Source organism: Mytilus edulis, chromosome 8 (genome assembly GCF_963676685.1).
Source record: "Mytilus edulis chromosome 8, xbMytEdul2.2, whole genome shotgun sequence".
Taxonomy (NCBI): Eukaryota; Metazoa; Mollusca; class Bivalvia; order Mytilida; family Mytilidae; genus Mytilus; species Mytilus edulis.
In genome coordinates, this window is record NC_092351.1 from 34,581,229 (window position 1) to 34,596,590 (window position 15,362).

At 31.6% G+C, this 15,362-nt stretch overlaps 1 protein-coding gene across 1 annotated transcript; it reads left to right on the forward strand.

Annotated features, from left to right (window-relative positions):
* Positions 1 to 8: 8 nt before the first annotated feature.
* Positions 9 to 15,022, forward strand: LOC139485444 (cilia- and flagella-associated protein 97-like). Its single transcript, XM_071269938.1, has 2 exons — positions 9 to 1,057; positions 12,625 to 15,022. Exons 1-2 carry the CDS (start codon positions 101 to 103, stop codon positions 13,015 to 13,017), a joined length of 1,350 nt encoding a protein of 449 aa, XP_071126039.1. The 5' UTR covers positions 9 to 100; the 3' UTR covers positions 13,018 to 15,022.
* Positions 15,023 to 15,362: the final 340 nt, after the last annotated feature.

Sequence of the window (15,362 nt, forward strand, 5' to 3'; positions counted from 1 at the left end):
CAAGTGCGTGATCAGACGAGACATAAACGTGACGTAAGTAGTTGCTATCAAACAACAGTATGGTTGATATGAAGTGAAGGGGAAAAAAGGTTTGTAAATCATGTCAAAAAAGAATGCAGATGTCGATTATAATTTCTTCGACACACCTAGGGACGATGAACAGGTTCAGGTTCATCATGTTCCACATGTGATTGTGAAAAACCGTCCCCCTCAAAAAGGGGGAACAAAAAATGGACACATTTCTTCCTCTGGCTCTGACTCCTACACCAGTGACAGTGACAGCTGGACCGATTCAAGTGGTAGTGATGATGAGACTGCAAGGAGCAAGGGGAAAAAAAGTTACAGTAAAAATAAACCGGTAGTTGTCACAAAGAAATATTCAGAATCTGGAAGTTCTAGTGCATATTCTTATGGTTCATCAGATGAAGATTTTGAAGATGAGGAGAGTTCTCGTCAGAAAAATACAAAAAGTGTTTCGTCAAAAAAGAGTCAGAAAACACAGGCTTGGGAAATTAATGGGTCATCAAATAACAATAATGAAACAAGACCGAAATCTGCAAAATTCAGGAATAGATCAAAAGATAAATCTGATTCAGACAGTGAAATAACGGATGTTTCACCATTAAATTCACCACGTTCAACACCTAGTAGGTCACAAAAACAAGGACTCAACAATGTGCAATATAACTCGTCACAAACACAGTCAGGGGATGGCGAAATAAAACTACAAAGTGATAAAATTGATCTTCGATTGTTAATGGATGCTGTATCAGAAATAGACAAACAAGAGAGACTGAAATCAAATACCAGAAGAGTGATGTTTGAACCTCCCAATTCAAAAGGAGGACAAAAAAATCATTATTCATTTGATAAAAGTCGCATAACAGACATTGAAAAGGAGAACCAAAGACTCTTACAACAAATAATGCATCAAATAGGACCAAAACAAAAGCGACAGCAACCCAAAATTCAACATCAAGTTCCAAGAGTTGATAGACTGACATCCTCAGCAGTTAACAGGAGAAAACAACAGTCTAAAATAGAACAAGAAAATATGGTAAATTTTAGTTTCAGTATAAACAGTTACAGAAAATGATTAAATACTTACACATGCATATACAATGTACATGTACATGTACATGTATGACATGGTAAAACATTTTTTTGATTTTATAGAATAAAGAGATGTGGTATGATTGTCAACAAGACAACTATCCAACAGAGTTCAAATATATTTTTTCAAACAACTAAGGTCACTTAGGTCAGTGCAAAATTCCTTTATTCCATAATAGTAAAAGTTAGTCATGAAAACTTGAAACAATTCAAAATAATTTATAAATTAATTTTAAAAGTGAGTGACATACATTTTGTACATTGTTGTATATCATGTACATGTATATAGATCATCTTCTCAAGTTAGTCCAAAAAGTGTACCTACACCAGATTGTCATGTACATGTACATGTACCAAACAATTTTCAGTGCATGAGTACAAATAAACATAATAAAAATGATCTCATTGTAGATGTACAAGTATGTTGGTTTTGTTTCAGTTGTTACTTTGAGTTGCATTTGTATACCATTGATTTAAAAGTAGGCTTGGAGCAAGCAGAGAAAAAAACACCATTTGTATGTTCTAAATACATGAAATATATTATTCATTTTGAATTAAAAGTATAGATCATATTTTTCATTATTCATGAAAAAGCCAAAATTCACTGCATTCAGTCAGTCAAGCAGATACATGTATTAAACTGAAATTCCCATTTGCATAGACACTTGTAACTTTGTGTGTAGGTGTACTTGTATACTATTGTATCTATTAGTAACTACATTTTACATTTGTTAGGTATATATACAATTGTGTGTGCTTGATTTGAAACCGTTACACACTTTAAAGTCAGAAATTTTGTGACAAAAATCTTATTTTTTTAATGGATTTTTTCACTATACAGATAGCATTGCATGAGTATGAGATATTATTAAAGTCCCTGTCTTTCTCATGCTCCTGGTTTACTGAGTTGACATTTTCTCTGTTAGTCACATGTATGTCCACTTACATGTTCCCTCTACAAATGTAGGTTACTTTTTTTTACTTTTAAATATAAACTATTAGGGATGAAAATGAAAAAAAAACAGCAAGCATATATACATGTACATCATGTACGTCAATATAATTATATACATGTACTAATATGTACTGTACAATACCAAGAAATACATTTGGCAGTTCTCTTGGAAGGATTGTGTCTGATGTTCATATGATGAAATCATAATCTTTCAGTCAGTTTAATTGAAGTCTGGAGCTGGCATGTCAGTTAACTACTAGTAGTCTGTTGTTATTTATGTATTATTGTCATTTTGTTTATTTTCTTTGGTTACATCTTCTGACATCAGACTCGGACTTCTCTTGAACTGAATTTTAATGTGTGTATTGTTATGCGTTTACTTTTCTACATTGGTTAGAGGTATAGGGGGAGGGTTGAGATCTCACAAACATGTTAAACCCCACCGCATTTTTGCGCCTGTCCCAAGTCAGGAGCCTCTGGCCTTTGTTAGTCTTGTATTATTTTAATTTTAGTTTCTTGTGTACAATTTGGAAATTAGTATGGCGTTCATTATCACTGGACTAGTATATATTTGTTTAGGGGCCAGCTGAAGGACGCCTCCGGGTGCGGGAATTTCTCGCTACATTGAAGACCTGTTGGTGACCCTCTGCTGTTGTTTTTTATTTGGTCGGGTTGTTGTCTCTTTGACACATTCCCCATTTCCATTCTCAATTTTATCTTGTACATGTATCTAAAAGAGTTGTTTATGATTGTAATACTAGCATTGAAAAAAAGGCATGTCAATTTAATATTTTTAAATGCTCATTGCTAATTGAATTTTATGCTTGGTCTAGTCATGCTAGTCAAGTAGCCTTAGTACTAAGTAGGCATGGTATGCAGTGAGCTTGTATTTTGTATACCTGATATATTTATATACAGAATCTTAATTATGATAATGGTGAATAAATGAAGATAGAAAAAATATTGATTTACATGTATCTGATAGACAGATGTTAATATGACCATCATGATGACATGTCACAGTTCTGCATGTTTTGATTTCTTATTTATCACACTTCCAGCATGTTCAGTGATACATGTACATGTATTATATTTAACTAATTAGTACATATATATATACTAATGTAATTTATACATGTGTATATTTGAGAGTGATAAAATTATATAGGATGAAAAATTGACACTGTCACTTTGAAATAAAATGTAATTAATTATATAAGTCAAATGATAATTACATTTAATGTTAAACAATGACAAATTTTGTATAGTCTTGTATGCAGACTTTGGCAAAACCAAGAATATCCACAATAGGCACAAATATACAAGTTTCATTTATTCATGAAAATTGGATTAATTCACAGTACATACATGTATTAACTAAACCATGAACTTTAAAAAATCTTTGAATAATATATAATTCTAAGGGTTTGTTGTTTATTCTTTTATTCTAGTTATTTTGTTGATTTTCAGAAGGCTTTTGATACTGTTATACATACAGGGATCAAGATTAAACTACTAGATATTGGGGCTGGGTCTTATTTTTATAACATTATTAAAAGTATGTATGAAATTAGCAAATCATGTGTCAAAATTCAAAATCAAGTAAGTGATTTTTTCCCATTAGATATTGGAGTCAAACAAGGTGACAACCTCAGTCCGAATTTATTCAAGATATTCATAAATGATTTGCCCAGATATTTGTCAGATACTAGAGACCCAGTTAATGTCAATGACAAAGATCTACATTGTTTAATGTATGCTGATGATATTGTTTTATTATCTACATCAGCTGAAGGACTACGAGAAAAGCTGGGAATGCTTGATAAATTTTGCAAAGATTGGTGTCTCAATGTGAATACTAATAAGACAAAGGTGCTGATTTTCAACAAGGCAGGCAGACATGTAAAACAGATATTCACATTTCAGAATATAAATCTGGAATGTGTTTCAAAATACAAATACCTAGGTTTATATTTAAGCTCATCTGGTTCATTCAGTTATGCTCAAAATGAACTATACAAAAAATCCCTGAAAGCTCATTTCAAATTAAGGAAAGATCTTTTATCACTTAATCCTGGTGTAAAAACAAGTATTCATGTTTTTGACCACACTGTAAAACCTATTTTATTATATGGTAGCGAAATATGGGGGATGTTTAATTCTCTTTCCTCTAAATGTAAGAAGGAAGATATATCTTTTGAAAAATTGTATTCAGGTTTACCCTGTGAGAAACTTCATATAAAATTTTGTAAATTTATACTTGGGGTACACAAGAAAACAACAAATGCTGCAGTGTTATCTGAACTTGGAAGATTTCCAATATATTTTAATATTATAAAAGGAATGTTATTGTACTGGTATAGATTAGAGAATTTAGGTAATAATTTTCCTCTATTAAAAGAGGCATATACACAATCAAAGACACTACATCACATGAATATAACATCATGGTATGGTTCAATAAATGTTGTTTTTAAAATACTTGGTATTGACTATACAAATGCCATAAATGCTCCATTTTGTGAATCCTTATACAAATTTAAGAAATATATACAAACCAAGCTATCAATATTGTTTATTAGCTGTTGGAAAAAACAAATAGATAAATTTTCAGACAGTAAACTGAAAACCTACCTTTTATATAAAACAAATTTTGGTTTTGAAAAATATCTAACATTGATCAAGAATTTTGAACTTAGAAGAAGTTTTACTAAATTACGTGTATCTTCTCATAGATTACAAATAGAATTAGGTAGATATCAGGGTATTCCCCGAATTAACAGAATATGTAATAAATGTTCTTCCAATACTGTCGAAGATGAGGCTCATTTTCTATTTGATTGTAACAAATTTGAGGATGATAGAAATTGTATGTTAGCTAGTATTGCACAATATAATTCTTATTTTAATCATATGAACAGTCAAAGCAAAATTATCTGGTTATTTAGTGTAGAAAATGTTGAGTTACTTAAAATAATATGTAATTTTATATACAAACATCTTCCTTAGTGAAGATTAGTTAAAGGAAATCTATGTGTGTATATACATTTGATTGGACATAGAAAATTATATTCATCTGAATATCACAAACATACTAGCCGATTAAAAAAAAAAAAAATAATTGTTAAGATATATTATTTATTCAAATGTTCTCTTATATCCTTGAGGCATCGTCCCCTGGTATCAACTGCATTCAAGTTACCTATGATGCTTCCTTGTTTGCTTTTGATACAGGTAGGAAAGAGACATTTACACACATTTTACATGCCTATGGCCCATAAGGTATCGCCCCCTGGTGTCAGCTGCCTTTAGGAAACCATAATGCTTTCCTATTTGCTGCTGACACAGGATGAGTCATTGACATGTTTAATTTCTACTTTCTTTTTGGCTAATTATTATATATTTAATTGATCCAACTTTTTGTGTACTATACATATGTGGATATCTATTTTTCTTTTTTTCTTTTTGGGCTGCTTGTTTGTTATCTATATCAACCACACTTGCAATAAAATGCATTAGTATTAAAAAAAAACATACTATAGATTCTTTATCTACGTATTCTTTAAGAACTTAAATAGTTCTCGTTTAACTTTTTTTTTTTTTTTTTATCTCATTGTTTGTATTGTATTATGAAAAAAATATTGATGTTGTAATGTTTATGCCCTTTGGGGCCCATAATTGGAAAATAAAATATCTTATCTTATCTTATCTTATATCATTATATAGTGAGTTAGGCCAATTAAAATTAATTGGTAGATTTTCATCCCCGCCCGCCCCTCTGAAATCGTCCCGCCCCGATTTTTTTTATTTTGAAAAATTTTCGATTTCCGGATTTGTTCATCTCCGTTTCCGGTAACCGTTAAAAATTGTGTTTCCTTCCAAACTTCCTGTTTCAATTAATTTGGAAATAAAAATAAAAAAATAAAATCCTCCCACCCGCCCCATTTTTTTCAAAAATTTGGATGAAAATCTACTAATTAATTTTAGTTGGCCTTAGTCTTATATCTTGGAAACTATAATAGATAATGACAAAGCAGAAATGCCAGTATTCAACGTGTCAAGATCTACATTGTAGCTACCCCCAGACTCCTATTTTCACCAAATAAACTTGTTGCATATATTGTATCAATTTATTTTTGGCAAAAATGTCTGATAAGTGATGCAGCTTACCTCCATTTAAAATTAGTCTAGATGGAAATCTTGAATTAAAAGTTCAAATTTCAATAAAAAAATATATTTTGCTGGCAAAAAAGGATCTTTATCACACCCTGTCCTTTTGATCTGATGATTATAAATGCATGATACTTGAAGGAATAAGTGCTCAGTTAACCAGCAGTTGTACATGTAAATGTCATGTATTCTCCCATTCCTAGTTAATAAAAATAAATTGTTCCATTCAAATTATAATTCTTTTTAAAATACTACCTAGTACTAGTGCATTCATTGAATACATTGAATCATTATACATTTGTATGTACATGTAAGTTAACCATCCATTGTAAAGATATATATATATTTAAAATAAATTTTATAAGAAAGTTAAATGAATTAAAAAGATATAAAAATGAATAGATTTTTAATTAATCCTTTTATTAGCTCACCTGGCCCGAAGGGCCAAGTGAGCTTTTCTCACCACTTGGCGTCCGTCGTCCGTCGTCGTCGTCCGTCGTCCGTCGTCGTCGTCGTTAACAATTTACATTTTGAACTTCTTCTAGAGAACCACTGAATGGAATGGAACCAAACATGGCATGAATGTTCCTTATGAGGTGCTGACCAAGTGTTGTTACTTTGTAGCCGATCCATCATCCAAGATGGCCGCCAGCGGGGGACTTAGTTTAACATAGGACGCTATGGGAAATGCATACAAATGACTTCTTTTAGAGAACCACTGAATGGAATGAAACCAAACATGGCATGAATGTTCCTTATGAGGTGCTGACCAAGTGTTGTTACTTTGTAGCCGATCCATCATCCAAGATGGCCGCCAGCCGGGGACTTAGTTTAACATAGGACCCTATGGGAAATGCATACAAATGACTTCTTTTAGAGAACCACTGAATGGAATGAAACCAAACATGGCATGAATGTTCCTTATGAGGTGCTGACCAAGTGTTGTTACTTTGTAGCCGATCCATCATCCAAGATGGCCGCCATCCGGGGACTTAGTTTAACATAGGACCCTATGGGAAATGCATACAAATGACTTCTTTTAGAGAACCACTGAATGGAATAAAACCAAACATAGCATGAATTATCCTTATGGGGTGCTGACCAAGTGTTGTTACTTTGTAGCCGATCCATCATCCAAGATGGCCTCCAGCGGGGGACTTAGTTTAACATAGGACCCTATGGGAAATGCATACAAATGACTTCTTCTAGAGAACCACCAAATGGAATGAAACCAAACATTGCATGAATGTTCCTTATGGAGTGCTGACCAAGTGTTGTTACTTTGTAGCCGATCTATTATCCAAGATGGCCGCCAGCGGGGACTTAGTTTAACATAGGACCCTATTGGAAATGCATACAAATGACTTCTTCTAGTGAACCACTGAATGGAATGAAACCAAACATGGCATGAATGTTCCTTATGTGGTGCTGACCAAGTGTTGTTACTTTGTAGCCGATCCATCATCAAAGATGGCCCCCAGCAGGGGACTTAGTTTAACATAGGACCCTATGGGAAATGCATACAAATGACTTCTTTTAGAGAACCACTGAATGGAATGAAACCAAACATGGCATGAATGTTCCTTATGAGGTGCTGACCAAGTGTTGTTACTTTGTTGCTGATCCATCATCCAAGATGGCCGCCAGCCGGGGACTTAGTTTAACATAGGACCCTATTGGAAATGCATACAAATGACTTCTTCTAGAGAACCACTAAATGGAATTAAACCAAACATAGCATGAATGTTCCTTATGGAGTGCTGACCAAGTGTAGTTACTTTGTAGCTGATCCATTATCCAAGATGGCCGCCAGCGGGTGACTTAGTTTAACATAGGACCCTATTGGAAATGCATACAAATCACTTCTTCTAGTGAACCACTGAATGGAATGAAACCAAACATGGCATGAATGTTCCTTATGTGATGCTGACCAAGTGTTGTTACTTTGTAGCCGATCCGTCATCCAAGATGGCCGCCAGTGGGGGACTTTTGAATGAAATTAAACATGTTCCTTTCCTTATAAATGAGGTTGTGTTGTCACTTTTAGCCAAATTTTATATTTTTTTATATGATTTTAAAAACCCAAGTAGAATCAGGTGAGCGATACAGGCTCTTGAGAGCCTCTAGTTTGTTATCTGACCTTAAGGTATGGTATTTTATTAGGACATATTTTTGTTTTAGATTAAAAAAAAACAATAAATTGTTTTAAAATAATTATTATTCAATATTATGAACTAAAGTGTGAAATGTCTTTAAAAGGTCAGAATGTAGAATAAAGCTTGAATCTAACATACGTGTACATGTATTACTAGGTGTAAAAAAATCCTTAAGGTTAGGTTTATTGGTATATAAGTGCTAGTAAAGATTTTAATTCTATATTTGAACCAGTACACACTACACAATGCATAAGTTCAAAAATAAGTTAGAATATTACACATATAATATAATTTATTGATATACCGAAAAGAAAAAAAAGAAAAAGTATTATACTGGAAGTAGGTATACGGATGAAATTGAATTTTTACATATGTTCTTTTTTATGATATATTTTGAACATGTACATTGTAGCATATTGTCATAATACATATACCGGTAGATGTTCCGGACCATATGAGTATTTGGACCATACGCGTATGGTCATGACCATATGCGTATACTCATATGGTCCGACCATACGCGTATGGTCGGACCATATGAGTATAATACTCGTTTGGTTATTAACGGGCCGGACCATATGAGTATTTGGACCATCAACGTTTCAACAAAACAAAGACTTTATCTAAAAACAAGTGATGATTACATGACAATTTATTAATTTTATAATCCAAAAGCTACGTAAAAATTAAATATTGATGCAGTAGATAGTTTTCATCGCTAGTGACATTCTTGCATGTAGGCTTAGGTGACATTCGTAAAATGGCTGCAATACACCATATTCACAAGACAACGTAAATAAACTGTGTTACTTTCCACTGACTACTTGTGTAACCGTTCATAAAGAAATTTTTGAAATTTGTTTTTTTAGTCGACATATTGCCATTCACTCGTAATAACAAATCGGTAATGACCATCGATAATGACCATTGGTATAAAATGTGTTTACTATAAATTTGACAATTAAGTAAAATTAACTATGTGAATCTTCTTATTTTTATTTAGCTTATCTTTTTATTATAATACAATAATAAAATTACTTATATGATAGCGTCTTTTTAATGAATGGTCATACCATATGAAGAGTTTAGAAGTATTAAAAGTAAACTGTAACAGATTGTTAACTACCCCGACCATACGCGTACGGTCGGACCATATGAGTATATACCTATATGGTCATGACCATACGCGTAAAAGCCGTATGGTCCAAATACTCATATGGTCCGGAACATATATATATATTACATTTTTTTTCCTTCAGTATACCTAAAACACTTAATGAGGCAATACTTTCATTTCATTAGACAATGTTTATTCACCAAATTAACTTTGGTATATAATTACATGGTATAGGATATAAAGTCTTTTGTCAAATTGTTTATCCATCCGGTTCAGCTTATTTAAGTCCATATCTAAGCTTATTCAAGTCACTGATAAAAAAAATTCTGTTATAATTAAAATTCCACTCTGACCTTCATTATATGCATGGATGACTTCGGTTACATTTTGTGTTGATGTACATGTACGTACAGATCTAAGCAACCAAAAATCAAAGAAAAAAACTTTGTTTGTTGATACATCACTTATTAGTGATGAGGAAGATCCACAATAAAAATAAGATTTATAACCATGACTTCATTTTACACATGAATGGCATTGTTTATTGTCTTTATTTTATTGTTTGAAAGTTTCCTTTGTGATCAAATGTGTATCAAGGATTTTGAAAACGGGGATGGGCCTAAATAGACAATTTTTTGGAGTGGCAAAGTTAAAAGTCTTCTTAAACATGTAGCTCCATATGAGGATAGGGCCCCATCACCCCACCCTTAATCCAACTTTGATAATTATAATTTAAAACACAAAAACAGATAAAAGTTTTGTTGTCTCATAGCCCTATACCAACTGGATTAGGATGCATGGATACAGTGAAATCTGCAATTCTTCAAAGTGTTTATATTTATTTATGGGTTGGAGAGAATTTAAGTTTTGATATAAAGATTAAATGCAGCAATTGAAAAATGTTCTGGTGCATACAAATATGAGCTGAGAGTGACTGTTCTTTCAGGGTAATACTGACTTTGAATTTCAGTACCAGAGAATAAGCTGTTGAGGGTTGTCTTGAGATTCATTGTCTTGCCAACAAATTTTCTTTTTTTCTGTAAATCATTGATCCTTGCATTGGTATGCTACTACAATGTCATCCATAAATTTCAGTCTCAACTAGAGTATACATGTATATGGCTTTCCCTTTTTAGTCAATCTTAAACTGTTGTTTGTATTTTTGGCATTTTGGTATTTCCATGGTCTGTTTTACTTTCACTTAAAATGATTTTTCATTGCCTCAACTGGTACCTACTTTCCACTTCTTTATAAATCTCTCGTTGATTTTGTCCCAGTAAAAAATTGTGTAATATGTTAGGAAGAGGTAAGGAAAATCATCGATTGTGAAATGAGTTAAATCATATTTTGACTTTGAATGCATGGAAATGCCTTGAGTAGCTTGTTTGAGTATGCTTTGGTGCTGTTACATGTAAATGTTGCAGTTTCTACACTCTAGTCATTGGTTGCAAATTATACATAAATATTGCATTATCTACATGAAAAATTGCAAGGAAACTTCCTTAAAGAAATTATCACTATAAAACAAACTGAACTTTATATCATAATAAACACATGTACATATGTACTGGTAAAACTGAGGCTGGGTGATACAGATTGATTTATGAATAAATTTTGCTTTATATGTATCCTCTATGGCTCTAGGGTGAAAATATATGTCAGCATGAGGTCACTATAAAGTTTCTTTAAGGCTCATCACACAATGTTTTCTGATATTTTTTTATTCTGAACTTGTTTAACATTACATATTGTAAATAATAAACATAAATTATACTTGGTTGTCAGAGTGAAAGTGTAAATGTTTTCCTTTATGTACATTTAACCACACATAATTGAATCTTAAAAACTATTCGCCGAAACCTTGTTTGAAACTTTTAAGACATTTACACTAGTTCAAGTCGCCTTAGTATTTGAGATAGGTATATTTGTTCAGTATTTAAATTACGTCCGCAATCTCTTTAAAAGCTTTCAAAATGTGGAAACTCATTTAAGGTATATATATCAATTCATTATCATATTAGGGTTGTTCATGTAGAACCTATTTTGTATAGTGATCTTACTATAGATTAAATATTAAAGTCTGAAAAGCAGAAGTGTGCGGAAAGGTCATAATGGTAACTTTGGTGAATTACCAAACTGTTGTTCATACACTCTGTCAACATGAAAAATCAATAGACGGAAGCTTAGTAGCTCCAGACTGTCATCGTGTTCAATCTACCTGAAAATCTAGATATTAATCCACCCGTGTAAATAAAATATACATAATTCAGTTTAATCTAAACTCAGCATTTATGGACAATTGCCAAAATTGCATGTATAGAAAAAACAGTGTAGGCATGAACCCTTTATTCGCTTCTTAAATAAATATTCTTTGAGTAATCAGCACCAGACATATTTAGATAAGATAAAAATCATCACAGTTTTTGGGCAAGTTAAATAAGGTGTTGTTAATGAATCATAGAAGAAATATTGACATTTCGTAATTATTAAATCCATATTTGCACAAAAGGTGTCGTGAAAAGTAAATTTTTCCCAATTATAAAATTGAGGAGATGGGATGATAATGCAAATGAAGCAATTATTTTCCAATAACGATTGTTCATTTGTAATTCCCAGCATATTTACATTGAATGATTTCATTAAAATTTGAAAAGATTTAATTATTGTAATGTGCACTAGATGGCAGTTGTAGTTAACATTGATATAAAGTTTTAAAACTTTTATGTTTTATATTAAGTTAGTATTTAAATTTTATTCAAACTATGTGTATTTTTATCATGTTAACACATGCCAGTTATGTCCATTTCATTGATATGGTATTCCATGGACTACCTAGAATTCTTTATCAGTCAATTGGAAGGTCCTAATTGCTAAGTGGAACATAAGGCACAGGGACCTTGAGAGGGGTGTATATAAACTGTACCACTTGTACAAATATGTATGTGCCTTAAGAATTAAACAAGTACACCAATATATACATAAGTTTTATCTAAACTTGCTATCAAGATATGTATGCTCTTACTTTGTAATACAAATTATTATAAGATAATAAGATGATTTATGAACAACAGGGTGTACCACTATTCAAAAAGTCTCTACTTTTCTCTTTTCAGAAATTTCTCAATAGATTGCAGAAAGCAAAGGCATCCAGGGGATTGTCAAGAAAGGAACAATTAGATGAATATTCCAAAGCAACATTATATGGTGTACCGATAGCTGCTGTGCATGAGCAGATGGAACAAGAAAGGCTCGACTCAACTTACATGAGAAGTGCGAGTAGTCTCACCTCAACGTTTGGAATGACCCCAGGCAGAAGGTCAAGGCCCACAAGTGCAAAATCTAACGCCAGCTCAATTCGCCCAGGAAGTGCTAAATCTACAATGTCTACCGCTAGCCGTGTAAGTCGTGGTAGCAGACCAGGCAGTGGTAAAGTGTACAGACCTACAGACGGTCATCAGGCTTGGGACGGTCGTCCGGCATGGGACGATAGATTTTCATTTTCATAGTCACTTTTAATATTTATTTCAATCTATTGTCATATTGTTCAATGGCGCCATTTTTCATTTTTACATGAATAATTGAAATAAACTTTATATTTAGATCTGAATTACATCTGGGGGATTTTGTGTTTAATACATAAAATGGGAAGGAATGCAAAAAGTTATGGGAAAATAGCAACTTTAATGAATACTTGGCTAGTTATTCAGAGTGCTTAAAAGATAAGTGTAAAGATATTAGAAATAGAAGGATTTTTTTCTTTGTACAATTTTTTATTGTTTGATACAAAATTAATGTTGATCAGTACATTTGTACTAGATGACAATCTGAATCTGTTTATATTAAACATAATACAGTATTGCTAGGTAAAAGGTTTGACAGAACTGTAAAAGTCAATGAAGTCAAACCTATACATGGTCTACTTAGCATTTACAAGTGCCAGAATACTTATATGTTATAAAAAAGAAGCAATGTTACAATAAACTTCATTTAATGATCTTGAAGGAACTTGGTGCAAGTTCGTTTTTTTTTTTCAGTGCAGAAAATTTCTTTAAAAAACTTCAAGTATCAGAAATTCATTATCCATATAAATATTCATCATTGACTTGTCAAATCTTGTTAAAAGATGAGATTTGATTTTTAATACACCTTCTAACATTGAAAAGAGTAGTTTCAATTTTGTTATGGTCAATATGCCATTATTGTTTGTATATATATATTGTCTATATGAAGTTTGACTCGAATTGCTCATTGAAATTAGATTTAGGATTTTTTTTTTTAGAATGTTGGAGGTGTATATTCTAATTGATAAGTATGTGGCATTGAGATATTCTGGATCACTTTGAGGGTCCTATTTGCTGAGTCCACTTTCAGCTATCCATAGTAATAGTTAAATTTGGTGTATTTTTTAATGTTAATAACCAGTATTTATACATAGAACATGTTTGTTTTTTCAAACTTCAGCCTTTTGATACACTGAATAAGCATTTAATATTGATGCAGTAAAAGTCTTGTGATTAATTGATTATTAATTTGAATATGAATTGAAATTCCCAGGTGGAGTTAAATATTTACACAGGATTTGTACAATTCAATAATATTTTAGTTTTTTATTGATTTAGCATTAATATTATGATGATTGAATAGATTGTTATGAAATATTGATATTTTGTAAGCAGTTATTATGTTAGTTATGTCTAGTGTTAAAAATAAGGTTAATTGTAGCAAACACTACTTTAAAAAATATAAGGTTAACTGTTTTATTGGTTAATTAACTTTTATTTTATAAAGACAAAAAAAAAGTTTACCCTTGAATACAGAAAAATGATTATAAACAGATATTTAGAAATTAGTTCAATTTCTAAAAGTTGATGACAGATCTAAACTGTGGTACATAACAGTTTGACAAACACTTATTTTGATCATTGAGAAGGTCAATATTTGCTCAACAATGCAATGTGATTAAATTGTTCAGCTGATTTTTATAGAGTTATCTCCCTGTAGTGTTAATTATGTACCATCTTAAACATATATGAATTGAGATTCATACCCAATCCCTTTCTTTGTAGGTAAAATGTACTAAACAATAGTAATAGTTATTTTATTACAACTTATTATACAAAAACTGTCTTTAAGTAATAATGGATGATTTGAGGCTTCATAGTAATTACATTAATTGGAAGATTTTAATGAAAAAGTTAAAAATCTTTGAAATTTATGCTTAGTCAATTTTTGACCTTATGAAAATTTATATATATGAAATGCAAAGGAGCTTTTTCCATGTATAGCATAGACATTTATGTATATCATTAAAAAGACATATAACACAAAAAGGAGACTAAATAGGCTTACTTTTCTGAATTGTTCAGTTTGTATGATGTTTGTAAAGTAAAATGTAGAATGGGTATTTTGTTGTTTTATTTGTAAACAGAAATGTTAATAAGATTGAAAAAATCTAGTGAATCTATTGTTCTGTCTCAGCTTGTAGATATTATTAAAGAGAAAAAGACAAAACGGTTTTGATTTCTTTTGACATGTAAAGGCAATTGTTAGTTTAAAGTTGTGAACTAAGATTTTTGTATTTAAAAAGGGGAGGTACAAAGAATCTTGTAGAAATTGTAAGATCAATATTATATTGGTCATCAATGGCAAAAGCAGGTCTATTTAATGACCTTTGTTAGAAAACTTCTTTTAAACTTTCCTCGGATTCTAGGAAAAGGAATGATTTTATATTTGGTTTGTAGCTTGATAATATTAAGCAGTAGTGTATACATGTGTAAGCCATGCAACTACTTTCTTGTTTGCTGGAAGTTTTAAATTTATGTTATAAGCTTCTATGGGGATCCTCGATGTC

What these genes read in the sequence shown, in the direction of transcription:
- LOC139485444 (XM_071269938.1), top strand. Translation starts at nt 101, where the DNA reads ATGTCAAAAAAGAATGCAGATGTCGATTATAATTTCTTCGACACACCT. An exon ending in AAATAGAACAAGAAAATATG is followed by an intron (nt 1,058 to 12,624) that starts GTAAATTTTAGT and finishes TTCTCTTTTCAG; the next exon opens with AAATTTCTCAATAGATTGCA.